The sequence below is a fragment of the Schistocerca nitens genome, chromosome 9, assembly GCF_023898315.1.
Source record: "Schistocerca nitens isolate TAMUIC-IGC-003100 chromosome 9, iqSchNite1.1, whole genome shotgun sequence".
NCBI classification, from domain to species: Eukaryota; Metazoa; Arthropoda; class Insecta; order Orthoptera; family Acrididae; genus Schistocerca; species Schistocerca nitens.
The window spans coordinates 425459656-425480615 of record NC_064622.1 but is presented as its reverse complement, the minus strand read 5'-3'; the positions used below and the strand labels follow the sequence as shown (position 1 = coordinate 425480615).

The following is a 20960-nucleotide window of genomic DNA, read 5'->3' as shown; positions in this document are numbered from 1 at the left end:
TGTCCTGTGCTGCAGCTAAGACAACATTGTCCCCTTTGAAAACTGTACTCCCGCCCATTACACCTCCTATAGTGGGCCCTCAGAGCTGCTTGACCAAGTCTCGCCACCCCCCCCCCCCCCCCTCCTCCTGACGTTTGAGGGCTCTCCTCATGCTGCTTACTCCTCACCTATTTTTGGATCATTGGCTTCCCACCTACTGGGAACACAGGTTCCCACCTCCCAGCTGGAGACAAATCGCCTTCCTCCAGCTTCTCTCACAAGGACGAGGTTTCTCAGGACACATTCTCTCAAGGCTTCTGACAGTCTGCAACCAGATACCAGCCAGTAGCTGAAGGATCCATAGGCTGCTGGTTGCAGGATTTCACAATCGTCATTACCTGAAACTTATTCAGAGAAGCCCTCGCAATCATCTAAATTCTCTCTAAGGAGGGGAAAAATAAGGTCCTCCAAGGAGGAGATTCCCATACCGCCAGGTCCCGTCTGTTCCACTCCTCTGCCAACTATATCGGTAGACGCCTTAACTGCCTTAACCACTCAGCCGGTGGCCTCACAGTACATGGACACCCTTGTTTTCCAATGGAATTGTAGCGTTTTTGACCACCTGGCTGAGCTACAACAGCTTTTAAGCACTTTGCCTGTCTTCTGGATTGCCTTTCAGAACACCGTTTTCAGCAATGCGGATGCCGGCCTTTTGTGGAAGCTGGAGTATTTAAGAATCGTGCTACCAATGACAGGGTGTCAGGTGGAGTTTGCACATGTGTTCTGGACACACTATATAGTGAACTTGTGCTTCTTGATACACTTTCGGAGGCTTTGGCTGTTCATGTAAGATCATTGCAAGAAATTATCTTCTGTAATGTTTACTTACCTCCCGATGGTGAATTGAGAGAACATTTTGTTTGTCAGTTCCTCAGCTCTCTCCACTTTTCCTAATCTTGGTTATTTCAATGCCCGTAACCACGATTACAGATCAGTCAATACCTCAAACTTACTGACACAACTTGACCTTTGCTGGTGTCCCCACACATGTCATTATAATCCACAGTACGTTCTTGGCCATTGATGATCTTTCCATCTGCAGTCCTTGTCTTCTCCCATCCATCTACTGTAGGGTCCTCGATGACCTGTGTGGTATTGACCATTTCCCTATCTTCCTCTGTCTCCCTCAGTGTCCCTGCGCTGGGCACGTGTCCAAATGGGGCCCTCAACAGTGTTGACTGGAGTGCTTTCATCTCAGTCGCCCATGGCTCTCCGCTGCACGGAGATATCAATGAGGCAGTCCAGAGTATAACTACAGCCATTATTTTGGCAGTTGATTTAGCGCTCCTGTATTCCTAATTCTGGCCCTGACAGAAGACTGTACCTTGGTGGTTTCAGAAATTGTAAAGGCTAGTAGAGATCGTAGGCGGTTTTGCCAATGCCATAAGTGGCACCCAATGATGGAGCATCTCATTGTCTTTAAGCAGTTCCATGTGTGGGTCCACCACCTAATAAAATAACAGAAGAGAGAATGCTGAGAACGATAGGTTTCAGCTATCGGACGACATACCTCTCCTTTGCAGGTCTGAGCAAAGATCAGACGTCTCTACAGATAAAACACTTGGTGCTATACCTGGTATTACGTTGAATGGCACTGTCTGCACTGACCCAGATGCCATCACCAAAGATTTTGCTCTGTTATGCTCAAGTCTCAGCATTTGAGAACTATCAACCAGCTTTTCATGTTCTGACAAAGTGGGTAGAAAAAAAGCAATCATCTTTTACTACAACCCACCTGCAGCCGTACAGTGTGCCACTCAGCGAGTGGAAATTTGTGAATGACCTAGCCCACTGCCTATATACATCCCCAGGGCCAGACCACATCCATAACCAGATAATCAAGCACCTACTGGTGGACTGTCAGCCTCATACCCTTGCCGTCTTTAACCACACATGGAGCAAGGAAGAGATTGCAATGTATGGCAAATAGAAAGCATCATTGCCCCAGTACTGAAACCGGGGAAACACCCTCTAGACATGGACAGTTATTGTCCAATTAATCTCACCAATGTTCTCTGTAAGTTGATTGAAGGCATCGTGGGCTGCCGGCTGTGTTGGCTCCTTGAGTCTTTGGATCTTCTGGCTCCAGCCCAGGATGGTTTTTGCCAAGGCTTTTCCACTACTCATAATCTGGTTTACCTGGAGTCCTCCATCCAAAGAGCTTTTGTCCAATGTCAAGACCTTATAACAGCCTTCAACCTGCAAAAGGCTTAAGACACCACATGCCGACACCACATCCTTGCTACTTTACATGAGTGGGGTCTCCCGGGCCTGCATCCAGTTTGTAAGAACAACTTCTTGTCGCACCATATTTTCCAGGTTCAGTTTGGTGCTTCCCACAGCAACCCCATATCCAAGAAAAGGGGTCCCGCAGGGCTCTGTACTGAGTGAGTGTCCCTGTCTTTCTAGGAGCCATTGATGGTCTAGCATCAGCTGTAGGGTCCTCAGTATCACCCTCTTTGTATGCTGACAACTTTTGGTTGTACTATTCCTTCTCTTATATTGTGGATATTGTCGAATGTTGACTGCAAGGTGCCATACAAAAGGTACAAACGTGGGCCCTCGACCATGGCTTTCAGCCGCCAGCGCACGCAGCGTGCATTTCTGTCTGTTCACTCACAACCAGAACTTTACCTCGAAGACAGCTGCTCAGTGGGGTGGAGACTTATTGCTTTTTAGGGTTGCTCTTTGATGCTTGTTTGATGTAGATTCCACATCTTTACCAGCTCCACCAGGGGTGGAAACTTATTGCTTTTTAGGGCTGCTCTTCAATGCTTGTTTGGCGTAGATTCCACATCTTCACCAGCTTAAGCGAAAGCGCTGGATGCACCTTAAAGCACTTCACTTCTTGGGTAACACTAGCTGCAGTGCAGATTGCATTACTGTTCAGCAACTTTACAAAGCCCTGATACAATTGTGTTTTGATTATGCGAGTCTGGCATATGATTCGGCATCACTGTCAGCATTCTGGATACTGGATCCGATGCATTAACGCGGGGTGACTTGCCGTAGGAGTCTTTTGAACCAGCCCTGTGAACAGCATACTTGTGGAGGCTGGGGTCCCCCTATTGCGGATCAGATACCAAAAACAGCTTTTTAATTAAGCATCACACGTTCACAGCTCCTTTTAGCATCCAGACTACCATCTCCTCTTCCCAGGCAAAGAAATTAATCTCCCACAACAACGGCCCAGGTCAGGGATTGTGACCATAATCTGCATCCAATCCCTCCTCTCTAAACTCCAGCTGTTTTCTCCACCGCCGCTCCTCCAGACCCGCCTGACGTAAACCTCTATGGTACATCCCTTGGCCACACGTTTGTCTTGACCTATCACAAGATCCAAAAGACTCAGTTCATTTTGAGACCCTCTGTCAATAATTTTTCTCCATCCTTGGCACATCCTGGGGTTCGGCAATGGTCTATACTGATGGTTTGATGGTTGCTGGTTACGTAGGCTTTGCTTGTACTCATGTGAGGTATACTGAATTGTACTCATTGCCAGATTGCTGTAGTGTTTTCATTGCGGAGTTGGTAGCCATCTCTCGTGCTTTTGACTATATATGTCCTGCACCAATGAGTCCTTTCTAATCTGCAGCGACTCCTTGATCAGTTTGCAAGATCTCAACCAATGTTACCCTCGCTATCCGTTTGTCATGGCTACCCAAGATTCCCTGTATGCCCTTGAACAATGTAGATGCTCAGTGACCTTCATCTGGTCCCCGGGCCATGTTGGGACCATGGGGAATGAACACGGTGATAGATAAGCCATACTGGCTACCAGTAAGCATACACTTGATATAGGTATTGTGGAAACACCTCCTATCTGTGAGGTTCTCCATGCAAGCCCCTCACAAGGACTCTAGGACTCTCTTCCCCCGCTGAGAGCACTATGTTTCTTCCCTGGAGACGTGTCCCTTTCCATCGCAGATTTTGTCAAAGCTTCGTAGCCTACTGGGCTGCCAGCGACAGTAGTGTGTCCAGGGTCTGAACCTCCAAGGTGCTCTGTGCACTGATCCGTTGGTCCTCGCGGAACACCTCGTGACACACTTTGAGACAGCGATCGTCATCCTTTTGTTACCCTACTACCTTTCTCCAGGAGTATCGCAGTGTTGAACAGACCCCCTCTGTTTCATCCCGCAACACGCTGAGCCCTGTAATGTACCCTTCGCTGAATGGGAATTGGTACAGGCTCTTAGCTCTTCATGAGAGACAGCCCCAGGGTCAGATTCTGTCCATAACCGGATGATCCAACACTTGGACGTTCCCCAGAGGCAACTGCTCCTTAAGGTCTTCAACTACATTTGGCTCACGGGTGCTTTTCTGTCACAGTGGTGAGACAGCATAGTTGTCCCCGTTCTTAAGCCTGGGAAAAACCCAATGTCTTTTGACAGCTAATGCCCAATTAGTCTTATGAATGTACTTTGTAAAATGCTCAAAAGGATGGTCAATTTCAGATTATGTTGGGTACTCGAATCTCGGAGCCTTTTGGTCCCGTATCAGTGTGGGTTCTGGGCAGGACGATCTCCAACTGGAGACTGGGCGATCTGATTGGACTCAGCCATCCAAAAGGCTTTTACTCACCACCGGTACCTTGTCGCAGTCTTCTTTTACGTACATAAGGCGTATGACATGGCTTGATGCCATCACATTTTAGTTACCCTAAATGACTGGGGCTACCGTAGTCCCCTTCAGATTTTTATCCGTGAGTTTTTATCTTACTGGCTCTTCTGGCTTCGAGTTGACACTCCTCAGCAGCCCTCAGATTCAGGAGAATGGTATCCCACAGGGTTCTGTTCTAAGTGTCACACTTTTCCTCATTGCTATCAATGGGCTTGCAACCTCTGTTGAGCCTCTGGTTATCCCGGTGTTGTACATCAATGATTTTTGCATCTGATGCAACTCCCACCCTGTAGCATCTGCTGAGTGCCAGCTCCAAGGCATCATCCTACGGGCGTCTGCATGGGCCACCACCCATGGCTTACAGTTTTCTCACTTCAGAATGCAGGTTTTGCATTTTTGTCGTCGACCCACAGTACACCACGATCCAGAACTTTATTTAGGCAACCAGCTGCTCGGTGTTGTAGCACAGTCCTGTTTCTTGGGCCCTATTTTTGATTACAAGCTAACGCGACTGCCCCACATTTGCCACCTAAAGACTACATGTATGTGGAAGCTTAATGCTCTCTGCCTCCTGGCCCACACATTTTCAGGGTGCAGACCGTTCCACTTTTCTCCATCTTTCCATGCTCTGGTCTTGTCCAGACTAGATTATGGTAGTCAGGTTTATGACTCAGCAGCTCCTTCCACTTTGAAACTTCTTGATCCTGGCCATCATTGTAGGGTGTGTCCGGCTACTGGTGGCTTTCGCAGTATTCCTGTTGATAGTCTCCTCACAGAAGCGAGGATTCCCCCTCTACACATCTGACGGAGCCAACTCTTTATTTCTTACGCAATCACCATTTGCCAATTCCTTGATCATCCTGTACTCTTTGCCAATGAGGGATGTCTCCCTCATAACACCCGCCCACAGTTGGGATTCCCGGTTGGCATGCGTCTCACTTCCCTCTGTCAGGATCTCCATCTCCACTCACTGGACTGCACCCTGTGTCTTTCCTCTCATACACCCCCTTGGATGGTGCCTAGACCACAGATTAGGACTGATCTATTCCAGGGTCCTGAGGTCTCTGTTGCTCCTATGGTTTTCTGGCGTCTTGTCTGTGCCATCCTTGCGGAGTTCCAGGGTGCCACCATCTTTTACACTGGTGGTTCTAAGACTATTGGTAACGTGGGATACGCTTTCATGTCTCCTACTGGATTCGAGCACCATTTATTGCTGGAATCATGTAGTGTGTTCACAGCAGGGCTTTTAGCCATTGACAGGGCCCTCCTTTTTGCTTCTCAGGCCTCCCTCCACAACGTTTTAATTTGTTCAGAGTTAATGAGCAGCCTGCAGGCTATCGACCAATGCTACTCTCGTCGCCCTTTGGTCTCTGCTATCCATGACCTTCTCTCTGACCTTGAGCGTGCCGCCTGTTCCGTCATCTTCCTCTGGGTCCCAAGTTATGTGTTGGCATCCTAGGGAATGAATTGGCTGACTGTCTGACTTGAGAAGCAGATACTTGGCCCCTATTTCCTCTCATGATTCCAGCTGCGGGTATTCGAATCTACGTCAAATCTCTCTTTGCCCAACACTGGAATGCCATCTAGAGTGCTACTGCTCATTGTAATATACTCCACATAATCAAGGAGGCTACAGCAGTTTGGCACTCTTCTTTCCACTCCACTCGAAAGGAATCCACAGTTTTTTGCTGTTTACGCATTGGTCATACCTGGCTCACCCATTCTTTCCTCTTGCGGAACGACCCACCCCCACAATGTAGTTGTGGAGCCAGACTGATCATATCTCACATATTGGTGGAATGTCCCCTTCTTTCGGCTCTTCTTGTTAAGTATAGTTTTCCCAATTCCTAAAATTTAATATTAGCAGACGATCCACGGATGGTTGAATTGGTTCTCAGGTTTCCTCCGTGAAAGTGATTTTTATTTCCAGATATAAGGTTCTCCTTTAGTGTTGGAGCAGGGGTGGGTTGATTGTGGTTGGGACTTCTTTTACAGTCTTATCGGTCTGTGACCCAACGACTGCCCCCCTTTTTTCCAGTTCTTAGATTTGGTCTCACCTTTTATGCCTTTACAGTGTGTGTTTAATGTTCATTATTTTAGAATTTGACTCCCCTGACTGGATCTGTCCACTTTTAGCAGACCCTCTTTCTTCTGTAACTCACTTTGGAATCACAGGACTGATGACATTGTCATTTGGTCCCGTAAACCCCTCTCAATCAATCAGTCACAAGGACTTAAGTCCTTCGCCGGCTCCGCATTGGCCATACTTAGCTGACTCACGGTCATTTCCTTCATCACAAGGACCCACCCCATTGTTGTTATGGTTCTCATCTGATGTTGTTGTTGTTGTTGTTGTGGTCTTCAGTCCTGAGACTGGTTTGATGCAGCTCTCCATGCTACTCTATCCTGTGTAGGCTTCATCTCCCAGTACCTACTGCAACCTACATCCTTCTGAATCTGCTTGGTGTATTCATCTCTTGGTCTCCCCCTACGATTTTTACCCTCCACGCTGCCCTCCAGTACTAAATTGGTGATCCCTTGATGCCTCAGAACATGTCCTACCAACCGATCCCTTCTTCTGGTCAAGTTGTGCCACAAACTCCCCTTGTCCCCAATCCTATTCAGTACCTCCTCATTAGTTATGTGATCTACCCATCTAATCTTCAGCATTCTTCTGTAGCACCACATTTCGAAAGCTTCTATTCTCTTCTTGTCCAAACTATTTACCGTCCATGTTTCACTTCCATACATGGCTACACTCCATACAAATACTTTCAGAAATGACTTCCTGACACTTAAATCTACATTCGATGTTAACAAATTTCTCTTCTTCAGAAATGCTTTCCTTGCCATTGCCAGTCTACATTTTATATCCTCTCTACTTCTACCATCATCAGTTATTTTGCTCCCCAAATAGCAAAACTCCTTTACTACTTTAAGTGTCTCATTTCCTAATCTAATACCCTCAACATCACCCGACTTAATTCGACTACATTCCATTATCCTCGTTTTGCTTTTGTTGATGTTCATCTTATATCCTCCCTTCAAGACACCATCCATTCCGTTCAACTGCTCTTCCAAGTCCTTTGCTGTCGCTGACAGAATTACAATGTCATCGGCGAACCTCAAGGTTTTTACTTCTTCTCCATGAATTTTAATACCTACTCCGAATTTTTCTTTTGTTTCCTTTACTGCTTGCTCAATATACAGATTGAATAACATCGGGGAGAGGCTACAACCCTGTCTCACTCCTTTCCCAACCACTGCTTCCCTTTCATGTCCCTCGAGTCTTATAACTGCCATCTGGTTTCTGTACAAATTGTAAATAGCCTTTCGCTCCCTGTATTTTACCCCTGCCACCTTTAGAATTTGAAAGAGAGTATTCCAGTCAACATTGTCAAAAGCTTTCTCTAAGTCTACAAATGCTAGAAACGTAGGTTTGCCTTTCCTTAATCTTTCTTCTAAGATAAGTCGTAAGGTCAGTATTGCCTCACGTGTTCCAGTATTTGTACGGAATCCAAACTGATCTTCCCCGAGGTCGGCTTCTACTAGTTTTTCCATTTGTCTGTAAAGAATTCGTGTTAGTATTTTGCAGTTGTGGCTTATTAAACTGATTGTTCGGTAATTCTCACGTCTGTCAACACCTGCTTTCTTTGGGATTGGAATTATTATATTCTTCTTGAAGTCTGAGGGTATTTCGCCTGTTTCATACATCTTGCTCACCAGATGGTAGAGTTTTGTCAGGACTGGCTCTCCCAAGGCTGTCAGTAGTTCCAATGGAATGTTGTCTACTCCCGGGGCCTTGTTTCGACTCAGGTCTTTCAGTGCTCTGTCAAACTCTTTACGCAGTATCGTATCTCCCATTTCATCTTCATCTACCTCCTCTTCAATTTCCATAATATTGTCCTCAAGTACATCGCCCTTGTATAGACCCTCTGTATACTCCTTCCACCTTTCTGCTTTCCCTTCTTTGCTTAGAACTGGGTTTCCATCTGAGCTCTTGATGTTCATACAAATGGTTCTCTTATCTCCAAAGGTCTCTTTAATTTTCCTGTAGGCAGTATCTATCTTACCCCTAGTAAGATAAGCCTCTACATTCTTACATTTGTCCTCTAGCCATCCCTGATCAGCCATTTTGCACTTCCTGTCGATCTCATTTTTGAGACGTTTGTATTCCTTTTTGCCTGCTTCATTTACTGCATTTTTATATTTTCTCCTTTCATCAATTAAATTCAATATTTCTTCTGTTACCCAAGGATTTCTACTAGCCCTTGTCTTTTTACCTACTTGATCCTCTGCTGCCTTCAGTACTTCATCCCTCAAAGCTACCCATTCTTCTTCTACTGTATTTCTTTCCCCCATTCCTGTCAATTGTTCCCTTATGCTCTCCCTGAAACTCTGTACAACCTCTGATTCAGTCAGTTTATCCAGGTCCCATCTCCTTAAATTCCCACCTTTTTGCAGTTTCTTCAGTTTTAATCTAAAAGTCATAACCAATAGATTGTGGTCAGAGTTCACATCTGCCCCTGGAAATGCCTTACAATTTAAAACCTGGTTCCTAAATCTGTCTTACCATTATATAATCTATATGATACCTTTTAGTATCTCCAGGGTTCTTCCATGTATACAACCTTCTATCATGATTCTTAAACAAAGTGTTAACTATAATTAAGTTGTGCTCTGTGCAAAATTCTACCAGGCAGCTTCCTCTTTCATTTCTTAGCCCCAATCCAAATTCACCTACTACGTTTCCTTCTCTCCCTTTTCCTACACTCGAATTCCAGTCACCCATGACTATTAAATTTTCGTCTCCCTTCACTATCTGAATAATTTCTTTTATTTCATCATAGATTTCTTCAATTTCTTCGTCATCTGCAGAGCTAGTTGGCATATAAACTTGTACTACTGTAGTAGGTGTGGGCTTCGTATCTATCTTGGTCACAATAATGCGTTCACTAAGCTGTTTGTAGTAGCTTACCCGCGTTCCTATTTTCCTATTCATTATTAAACCTACTCCTGCATTACCCCTATTTGACTATGTGTTTATAACCCTCTAGTCACCTGACCAGAAGTCTTGTTCCTCCTGCCACCGAACTTCACTAATTCCCACTATATCTAACTTTAACCTATCCATTTCCCTTTTCAAATTTTCTAACCTACCTGCCCGATTAAGGGACCTGACAGTCCACGCTCCGATCCGTAGAACGCCAGTTTTCTTTCTCCTGATAACGACATCCTCTTGAGTAGTCCCCACCCGGAGATCCGAATGGGGGACTATTTTACCTCCGGAATATTTTACCCAAGAGGACGCCATCATCATTTAATCATACAGTAAAGCTGCATGCCCTCGGGAAAAATTACGGCCGTAGTTTCCCCTTGCTTTCAGCCGTTCGCAGTACCAGCACAGCAAGGCCGTTTTGGTTATTGTTACAAGGCCAGATCAGTCGATCATCCAGACTGTTGCCCTTGCAACTACTGAAAAGGCTGCTGCCCCTCTTCAGGAACCACACATTTGTCTGGCCTCTCAACAGATACCCCTCCGTTGTGGTTGTACCTATGGTACGGCTATCTGTATCGCTGAGGCACGCAAGCCTCCCCACCAACGGCAAGGTCCATGGTTCATGGGGGGGGGCTCATCTGATGGTGGTCCACATTTTTTCTGGACTGTCCCAACCTAGCCATCCTGCAGCAGACTCTTAATCTCCCTGACTCATTACCGCTGGGATTAGATGCTTGGTGGCTAACTTGGTTTTAGTTTCATATGTGATGGGGGCTTTTACCAGTCTCTGTCAAGGGAAGCCATTTAACCTTATTGGCCCATTGAGGGGTTGGCAGAACACTGTTGCCTCCTCTGCCCAGACCAGGCTGTGGTTGTCTGGGCTTGGTTGTCCAGCCTGGGCCTCACCCCACCTGCTCTTTCTCTTCCTCCCAGTCTCTCACATGGTCTGTTTGACTAGTTCATCTTATGTCCATCTATGCTTCTCTTGCCCTGTACATGTTGTAATCTTTCCTAGGCGATTTCTGAGTGGGGTACTTCTGGTAAGGGATGGGGGATGTATGTCCCTTTGTTGCATTCTGCTTTTGGGTGCTTCCAGCTGCTCCCTAGATAGGGCATCATGCCTGCCTTTCTTCCTATACCCCCTTTCTTCTTTTTTGTCCCTTACCTAACCTTTGTTGACATTTGGTAGACATTGGGTTTTCTTCCCCTGGGTTTCGTGCAGTAGGCCGTCCCTCATGTACAGTCAAGTGGACCTGTGCGTTTTGGGAAAAAGGGACTGATGAACTAGTAGTTTGCTCCCTTTAATCATCCAGCCAACCAACCCAGGAATTTCATATGTCTAAAAATATGCAGAAAGAACCTTTTTAAGTTGACAACTGAATGAATAGTATTAATTGGAGAATGTTATTTGGGTGAGATGGTAGAAGAAGAGTAGACTGTTAGAACTTTGATTAGGTAAGAACTTTGTATTTGTTGAGATAATAGTCAGCTGTAATTTGCCAGGTTGCACATTAAATGGCGAAATCAATGTAAGATGTGTGAACAGTAGGAACAGTAAGAGGTGGTGGTATCATCTTTGTAACATTGTGAATCAATTGATACCTGAAATTTATTAAAATGTAAACTGTTTGTTTCTTGAATGCTGACTAATATTTCTTTCTTTCCCTCAGGTGAAGATTGTTGATATTGAAGGCAGTCTGAAGTCAGTTTACCCAGCCCGCAATGACCTGATGTTTGAGGGATCACAACAAATTGTAGTTGTGAGGAAGTAATTTATTTTGTCTTACGAATGCCATGTGAAGCAAACCAATTCAATAACATTTCATCATTACTCCTTTAAAATAATGTCACACATCTGTGCAGGTAATTTTTGTAAGCTCTTTGCATCATCTTATACATTTGATAGAAGAAAGGAGGAATAACTGACATGTCTCCAGGGACTGGGTAACACAGGGGTGTTTCAGAATATAGTCCACTAAAAGAATTATCCCACATCAGTGCATAATTTACTGGCAATTTACCGATGTACTATCAGGTACCTGCTGCCAGTAGGACAGCAGAACTGTAAAAATTTGTTCTATGGGATAGCTCCATACTTGCCATAGTTACTATGTCCTTAAAGACATACTACTATATGTTGAAAAAAGAATGTAAAGTAATTTCTCCATGTTGTTTGTATTCTAAAAAAATTAACCTACATGATATTGTATTCTTCCTCACCACTTGCACATCTACTGGATGTGTGATGCCTAGTAACTGTCGGCAAGATTGTAAAACTTTTCTGATGTTTCAACCACAGGAATTAATATGGGGCTGTAACCTGTTGCTTTTTGTTCCTCATTTGCTCTGAATACTTGACATCGAAGTGATTGTGATTTGCTGTATTGGGAGTAAACTATTTTTTAAAAAAAATTTTATGCGGCACGGGTGAATCAGTTTCACGACAGAGGTTTCCCACGATTTGCTTCCATGGTTGTAATAAGTATTATGTGGCTGTGACGTACAAATGGTATTGAAAATTGCCAAAAACCTGAAAGTTGTTTTTCTTGGAAGAAGAGGCAGAATCAATGTGGATTTTAAGTATTCATTTGGAGCACAGCACAAATAAAATACAATGTGTGCAGGAGCACTGTAAATACAAAATACTAGTGTTGTATACTGTGTATTTTTATTATGAATTGTATGTTAAAAGTGTAGCCATTTGCTCATTAATTCATGTAATGACATTGGTTCCACATTTCAGACTGATTTGTTTTTTAAAGTAAATTATATTTCAAATATGTGTGTTTCATTTATAATTGTTACCTTTTGACTCCCAGAACAGATTTTACGTTCACACTTAAATTGGTAAAAAAAATCATAAACTGTGATATCAAAGAAAGGCAAGATTCTTTATGTAGGTCAGAAACTGCTGTCCCCCCAACCACTCATGAGAGAGGGCTGGGGAATAAATAAATCTTCTAGGAAGAGATTACAGCAGGTTAAGTGCACTGTAATGGGGTTACAAAAATGATATGCAGCATAACAAATGTGTCCTGTATTGAAATTTATCTTCATAATACCCAATGGAAATGGTGCAACTATGTCTTCAGCATCCAAAAGATCTGAATTTCTTCTGAGGATAGACCAGTAGTTCCCAACTTATCCTAGACCTTTACCCTGAACAAGATGGAACATGAAGTATTATCATCTCAACTTGCTTTGATAGCAGTGAAAAAGAAATTACGGTATATGTACATCTACATTTATACTCTGTAAACCACTGTGAAGAGTTTGGCAGAGGGTACATACCATTGTACCAGTTATTAGGGTTTCTTCCCGTTACATTCACCTATGGAATGTGGGAATAACGATTGTTTGAAAACCTCTGTGTGTGCGTTAATTATTCTAATCTTACCCTCGAAAATCCTATGTGAGCAGTATGTATGGGTTTGTAGTGTGTTCCAGAGTAATCATTTAAAGACGGTTCTTGGAACTTGATCAGTTAACTTTCTCGGGATAGTTTACGTCTGCCTATCTTAGTTTTCTAGTTCAGTTCCTTCAGTATCTCTGTGGCACTCACACAGATTACACAAACCTGTGACCATTTTTGCTGCCCTTATGTGTATACATTCAGTTAGTCCTATTTGGTACAGCTCCCACACACTTGAACAATATTCTAGAATGGGTTGCACAAGATATTTGTAAGCAATCTCCTTTGCACTTCCCAAAAATTCTACCAATTAATCGAAGTCTACCACCTGCTTCACCTGGAACTGAGCCTATGTGATCATTCCCCTTCATATCCCTACAGAGTGTCACACTCGTATATTTGTACGAGTTGGCTGATTCCAACAGTGACTCATTGATATTGCAGTCATAGAATACTATGTTTCCTCATTTTGTGAAGTGCACAATTTTAGATTTCTGAACTTTTAAAGAAGTTGGCAATAATCTTTGCACCTCTTTGAAATCTTATCAAGATCTGACTGAATATTTATGCAGCTTTTTTGGATAGTACGTCATTATAGATAACTGCATCATTTGCAAAAAGCCTGATATTACTATTAATATTGTCTGGAAGATCATGACTATACAACATGAATAGCAAGGGTCCCAACACACTTGCCTGGAGCACACCTTAAGTTACTTCCGCATATGACGATGCCTCTCCATCCAAGATAGGATGCTGTGTCCTCCCTACCAAAAAGTCCTCAATCCAATCACAAATTGCACTTGATACATCATATGATTGTACTTTCGACAATAAGTGTAAGATTGGTACTGCATCCAATTCTTTTCAGAAATCAAGAAATACTGCAACTACCGGACTGCCTCGATACAAAGCTTCCAGTATGTCATGTAAGAAAGGTGCAAGTTGGGTTTCATGTGATTGATGTTTTCGGAATTAATGCTGGTTGACATTGAGATGGTGATTCTATTCAAGATAGCTCATTACGTTTGTGCTCAGAATATGTTCTAAGATAGTACGACAAATCGAAGTTGGTAATAATGGATGGTAATGCTGTGGATCATTTCTGCTACCTTGTGGTAGATGGATGTGACCTGTGCCTTTTTCCAAGAAGTGGGCACATTTTTTTGTTCAGGAGATCTATGATAGATTATAGTTAGAAGAGGGTCCAACTCAGCTGCAAATTCAGTATAGAATCTGACAGGGATTCCATAAAGTCCTGGATCTTTGTTCAATTTTAAGGATTTTTTAGTTGTTTCTTAACACCACTGAGCCAGTTACTTATTTATCTTTTGTTTGGTACAAGGATCAAATCAGGGCAATTCTCCTGGGTTTTCCTTTGTAAAGAAATATTTGAAAATGGAGTTAACATTTCAGCTTTTGCTGTGCTACCTTCAATTTCAGTTCCTGTTGCATTCATCGGTGACTGGACACTTTTGTGCCACCAACAGCCATCATATATGACCAGGATGTCTTTGGGTTTTGTGATAGCAAATTTGATAATATTCTGCTACTGCAGTCTGTGAAGGCATCACTCATTGCTCTGTCAACAGCCAAGCAAATTTCATTCAGCATCTCTATCTATAGTCGTATACGTTGTACCTAAAACAAAGATGATGTGCCTTACCGAACGAAAGCGCTGGCAGGTCGATAGACACACAAACAAACACAAACACACACGCAAAATTCAAGCTTTCGCAACAAACTGTTGCCTCATCAGGAAAGAGGGAAGGAGAGGGAAAGACAAAAGGATGTGGGTTTTAGGGGAGAGGGTAAGGAGTCATTCCAATCCCGGGAGCGGAAAGACTTACCTTAGGGGGGAAAAAAAGGACGGGTATACACTCGCGCGCGCGCACACACATATCCATCCTTTGGTATGTGTGTGTGTGTGTGTGTGTGTGTGTGTGTGTGTGTGTGTGTGTGTGTGTGTGTGTGTGTGTGTGTGCGCGCGAGTGTATACCCGTCCTTTTTTTCCCCCTAAGGTAAGTCTTTCCGCTCCCGGGATTGGAATGACTCCTTACCCTCTCCCCTAAAACCCACATCCTTTCGTCTTTCCCTCTCCTTCCCTCTTTCCTGATGAGGCAACAGTTTGTTGCGAAAGCTTGAATTTTGTGTGTGTGTTTGTGTTTGTGTTTGTTTGTGTGTCTATCGACCTGCCAGCACTTTCGTTCGGTAAGTCACATCATCTTTGTTTTTAGGTATATTTTTCCCACGTGGAATGTTTCCCTCTATTATATTGATGTCCTATACGTTGTGTTACACCAGTTATGTTGTTGTCTGTTTCTGTATACTGTAGAGGGTTCCTCCCATATAATGTCTGTTTAGTGCATGGTCTACCATTCTTTTAAACTTGAGCCATGTTCCACTAAATTTTTCTGCCCAGTGCTGTCCTCAGTGAGATATGACGCTATTGATTTTTTTTGTCTAGTGTACTGGACATGTATATCTTTCTGCTTGTTTTAGTTGTCCTTTGTGCTTTAGTAATCATTGTTGCACACAACTGCATTATGGTCACCGATACCAGTTTCGATGTGGTCATCCTCAAAGAGGTAGGGTCTTTTTATTGTCGCTAGATGCAATACATTTCCATCATGAGTGGATTTCCAAACTGTGTGTTCTAGGTAGTTTCCAGAGAATACATATAGGTTTCACTGCATGTTGTATCATTAATTGTGGGATGATTAAAGTCTCTACTGATGATTACAGTATGATTGGGGAACTTACTTACAAATGAACTGGAGATACCTATCCTTATTTGCATTTAAATTTTCCCTAAAAATCGCACCACTATCAATGTGGAATTACCTGGGAAAAATGTAATTATTTTGCAGAAACTCTGCCTGTACCATTGAATAAGGTTTCTGTGTACTTATATTTACCTATCATTGCAATCTCAGAACGCATCAAACCATTACAGGAACTTTCCCATGCTTTGCAATAGGGGAAAAGTCTGTGTTGTAACTGTCTCCCTGGTTTTCTCTGTATCTAATAGTGTTTCATAATGTTACCTCAGTTTGTGGTGAACTAGCATGATCTGTCGCCCTAATATGTGTATATCAGTTTTAACCCATAAATAATCTCTGGTCACCATTCTGAAAGTTAATTACTAAGGTGGTTCTGCTATGCAGTACTGCAGTGCCATGCTGCTGGTTAACTTCTCCTTGTGATTGTGCAGTACTGGAAGAGAGCTTTAAGCTGTCCAAGCCACTCTTCTGAATTTTATGCTGACTGTCAAGAGTTTATTCAAAATCGAACAAGAGACAGTTCTGACAATGATTTTTTTTAAACTGCTAGTTTGCTCATTTACATCCTTACATGTGCCTTTAAGCTCCTTGACCTCCAAGGCACCACCAAGCTGGAACGTCCAAAGGACAAGGCTTTGTCGTGGCAGGTTTGCACCTTGCAGATATTTTGAGCTGACATGACGTGCACTGCAGCTGCAAAGTCACGAAACAATAGGGTGCACAGTAGTATATTTTCCACTTAACTACCTAATCTATATTTTCAGCTCTCATGAACAATGTAAGTCAGCCTGAGAGAAGAAGAGTGGTACATGTAATTCTTAAGACTCCCATGTTACACCATCTCATTATATGGATCAGTGTTAACATTAACCCCTTTGCCTATGTTATTCATCAGTAGTAAAGTTTTAGTGGTCCTTGCACCTACGAACACACCTGTTTTTATTCATTGTCCTTATCAGTGGTTAAGACAGTGATCTGTCAATGTGGCATGAGTGATGTTCAAATCCCTCTCTGACCAAAGTTTTCTTTCAAACTTGGCAGGCACTTTCTCAATAGTGGTTTCATTGAAGATAACAGTCCCCTTTCTTCATGCCTTGTTGTTGCTGTCAGGACTTTTTCTTCCACTATTGTGTTTATCAAACACTTCTTTCTCTTTAACTCTACATACCACCATGCCACCACAAATACTAATTCTAAATGTGCCAATCTATCTGTCCTCATTTGGAAGCCTGTATGAAGAGTGAAATACCAGTGTACTGAATGTAAGTCCAAAAATAGCAGTCTATAATAGTGTGTTCTTATTTTGCCCACTCCTGCACTGTAACACAATGGAACTGTGAATTTATCATTCATTGATTCATGTTCAGGTTCAACTTTGTGGTTGTTGCCATAAATACCATACAAGCTTTCACAAATCTCTATTGCAAAGTGTTAATTTTCTGACAGACAATTCAAGACATTACAATAATTAGATAACTGTTTTAATCTAAATGAGTTGAAATTAAATGTGGAAAAAACTCAGTTAAAGAAGCAGCAGCAGTTGTTCTTTTATTAACATATGTCCACAGCTGTGGCTGCCTGGAGGAAAAATTGTTTTGTAATCAGTTAAAGCAGTCTAAAACACAGTTAAAGCCATTTAAAACAAAACAAGCAAAATTAAATTTTGTTCAGTTTCATCCCAAAAACCAAGATTTGCAGAAAGTTACCTGTGTTAAATTCCTAGGAATTAAAGTGGTAAAAATTTATCATGGGCCTCATATACACAGTACCTCGCATATAAATATTATCACCTTTACCATGATATACAACACAACCAGCATGGACATCAGGAAAGTAGTATCACAGCTATGCTGAATCAATAGTAAGGTACAGTATTATATTTTGGCGCAACTCAAACAATATGCCTCAAATATGAACACTTAAAAGAAAAAACATCATTAGAAATATCCACAACGTAAAGTGTAAAAAATCATGTTGCCCACTTATAAGAAATAGTTTAAGTATACTGAGTTTTCCCTCACTCTGCACTTAAGAACTGATTTTCTCCATTTTCAGTAATTTAGTAATCCTGCCCATGACATATTTATCAGAGGTCTGAGGCACTGGCACCTTGCGATCAAAAATTCCCCACCGGGGTTGTTCGCAGCAAGTGAATCCACTCTTGCAGAAACAAGGCCACTCGGGCTAGTTTAACGTTTGTTTAGAATCCTGCATGAAGCATGCTGTGCTGCTATTTGAATTACGACCTTGCTTTGGAATTTGACTTTCTTATTCCCACTATCGTTTCTACTCAGTGGTCAGTCTAAAATGACTTTGGTTTGGTTTCTGGATTAAGCATTTATTTTGGAAGCAGACAAAAGTAACCCTGCTTTATTTGTAGCAAATCAATTTTAACATGATTAAAACACTAAAAATCAAAATTTTATGCTATATACCCATCATTAAAAATGTTGCGCTCAGATTTCCCCCATATCCACAACTGAAAATTTATAACAAAGTAAAAGGAAAAGATCTGCTCCTAGAATCACTCAAAAACAGCTTAAATGTCAAATTGATGCAGAAATATTATTCAATTGAAGAGTTCATGATGGATGATCTAAGAATTTGAGTGGAAGAAACTATAATTATGTATCCAGTACAGTACATTATATTAATAATATTTTAAGAAAACCTATAAATCAGTTTGTGTGTCGATGGGTATCTTGTTGATAAAGTCAATTACTGGACATTGTATCTTATAAGACAAGTACATCTATTCTAATGCATATTTGATAATCGGTAAATAGAGGGGATATTTTCTGCTTTGTGTGAGAGTATGTACTCGAAACATCAGAAGACACGTTTTGTAAAGTGCAAAGAAAATGAGTGCATAAGGTTGGGTGTAGGATTGTGGAGAAACCAGTTTTAGAACAAAATATTTAGCTATGTATTCAGAGGAAAGCACTGGGTGGCACTCGTGCTGAGGTTGAAGCAAGATGATTTTTCTTTCTTCTTAATGCTTAATAATTACTATTTGCTACATAAACACTATTTATTGTAGGATTTGGGCCTGTGTATATTAAGCATTTAAGATTATTGGTAAGTAATATATGGATGCTAGCTACATCACCATGGTGAATATTGATTTTGTATGACAGTTTAGTGAGGGATGAACAAGAAGTGCTTCATCAGCACACTTTAGTGTGGTCATATATGGGCTAGATGCCTATGTCACTGTCATCTCCAAGGTTATGAGCTTGTATTGTGACTACCTGCATTCAAAGGACCTGCGTCTACCAGGATCAGCTGCCTGGGGCAAGATACCAGGAGGCGCTACTGACTATCACGGTTTGTAACAGTACTGCAAATCATCTTATAATTCAGTCCTGGAGGACAAAGTATGAATAACTGCCATCCAGTGCAAATTCCTCACTGTAGGGTGCTGAAACAACTGTTTACTGCATCTCTCAGGGAACACAGATCAGCTCGGGTGCAAGAACATTGCCATTGGATACACACAACATGGAAATACTAACCAGGAATAAAGGCTAGATGTATATTTTTGTACAAGCCAATGTCGGGGAACATCGAAAACCACATGATGTAAATCATCCTGCCATCAAACAGGCTACTGCCCACACATTTCGTATTCTTGCATGGGTGGTGTTTGTATGAGATGCAATGGGGTTCCTGACAGACATACTTTCATCCTTTACCTGTGAAGAATACAGGAACCTACTGTGTGACCATCTGTGTCCATTTTTTCAGCTAAAGCACAACCATACAATCTGTGCTTCTGGTAAGCCACATTTAGGTCACCTGAACTCGGCAAGTGAACACAATGAGATATGTATCTCTTCGACCTGGTTTCCATGAGTTGCAAATAGCAGTTAAGTCATCAGGGATTGGGATAACTCTGAAACACTTCTTTTTTGTAGAGTATGGGCCTCAACGTGCTACTGCTACTGTTACTAGGTTGAATGGATGTTCTGCACATCACCAGAGATGGTCGTAATTCAGTTGCTAATGTTTACACAGACTGATACTTCAGCTAGTATCAACAGTGCTTCGCAGGAATTTTATTGTCTGCCATTATTCTTTCAATGTTGCATCACTTTTGCAACAAACATGAGTACACTCACTGCTCAGCAGCTAAGAATTACCTGACAAATTGCAGCATAATTTTTATGACATGCATACGGACCTGTATGGTTGTATCTTAAAAGTGAAGCTGCACTCAACTCAAATGTTGATTTGAACACCACAATGCTTTACTAGGCATGGTCCTTTGAGGTAGTATGCCCTTACTTTCCTTTGATCTTTAAACTGGCATGCCCAGTTAGTTATGGGGTGACCTTCAGTGTAACACAGATCACAAACCACAGTGCAGCCTGACATTTTTCTGCAAGATCCATGAAAATGTAATTCAGGAAAGGTTAACTGAGTTGACAGTTCAGCAGAACTTCACTAGAGTGGCCTCATGAGTGTGAACTTGTTTTTTGTTGTACAGTTTCAGATTAACACATTTACTGCCACGTCATGTTTCATTGCAGGGCAAATGGCATTAAGTGTTAGGGACTGCTGTGGTGGCCACTGACATCAAGCATGTGGTTCTGCTGTAGCTGCCGGTGGCCACACAGCTGTCAACTAGTTAAGAATGTAGGCACCAAACTAACTCTTAATTTTGTTTTTTGGGTCATCTAGCTCTGTAAACGCATTAATTAGACTGTAGATGATTGGAAAAATTTTTAGTCTTTCATGAATCAAACTTAAACATTTTGGATGTAGGCATGCACTACGGTGCTGTGGAAACCAGTTAATGGAGTACTATTTAGTGGCCCCCATAATGGTATGGGGCATATTTGTAGTGACCATTAGATTCTGTGGTAAAAGTGATAAATTCATTTGCTGAGAATTACAATCGGCTGCTAAGGAATCAAGTGCAACACTGCATGACTTTGTAATGCTATTTTTTAGGATGAGCTCTGATGCCACGTTCAATCACATCCCAGATGTGTTCAGTTAGGTTCAGATCTGGCTGGCACATCAATTGAAGTTCGCTACTGTGTTCCTCGAACCCCTCTATTACACTCCTGTCCTTGTGACATGGCACATTATCTTGTTACAA

General features: G+C 42.3%; 1 protein-coding gene across 2 annotated transcripts in view; it reads left to right on the top strand.

Moving 5' to 3' along the window:
* Positions 1-20960, top strand: part of LOC126202887 (leucine-rich repeat-containing protein 47-like) — a 102459-nt gene that overhangs the window by 80562 nt on the left and 937 nt on the right. Inside the window, exon 7 of one of the 2 annotated variants that reach the window (XR_007540195.1) lies at positions 11329-11521. Coding sequence is in view for 1 of the 2 variants with exons in the window: in XM_049936950.1 (XP_049792907.1) it covers positions 11329-11430 (102 nt within the window). In the remaining variant the exon portion in view is untranslated. Of the gene's footprint in view, positions 1-11328; positions 12439-20960 lie in introns of those variants that run through there. The other variant, XM_049936950.1, reaches the window with a different exon arrangement.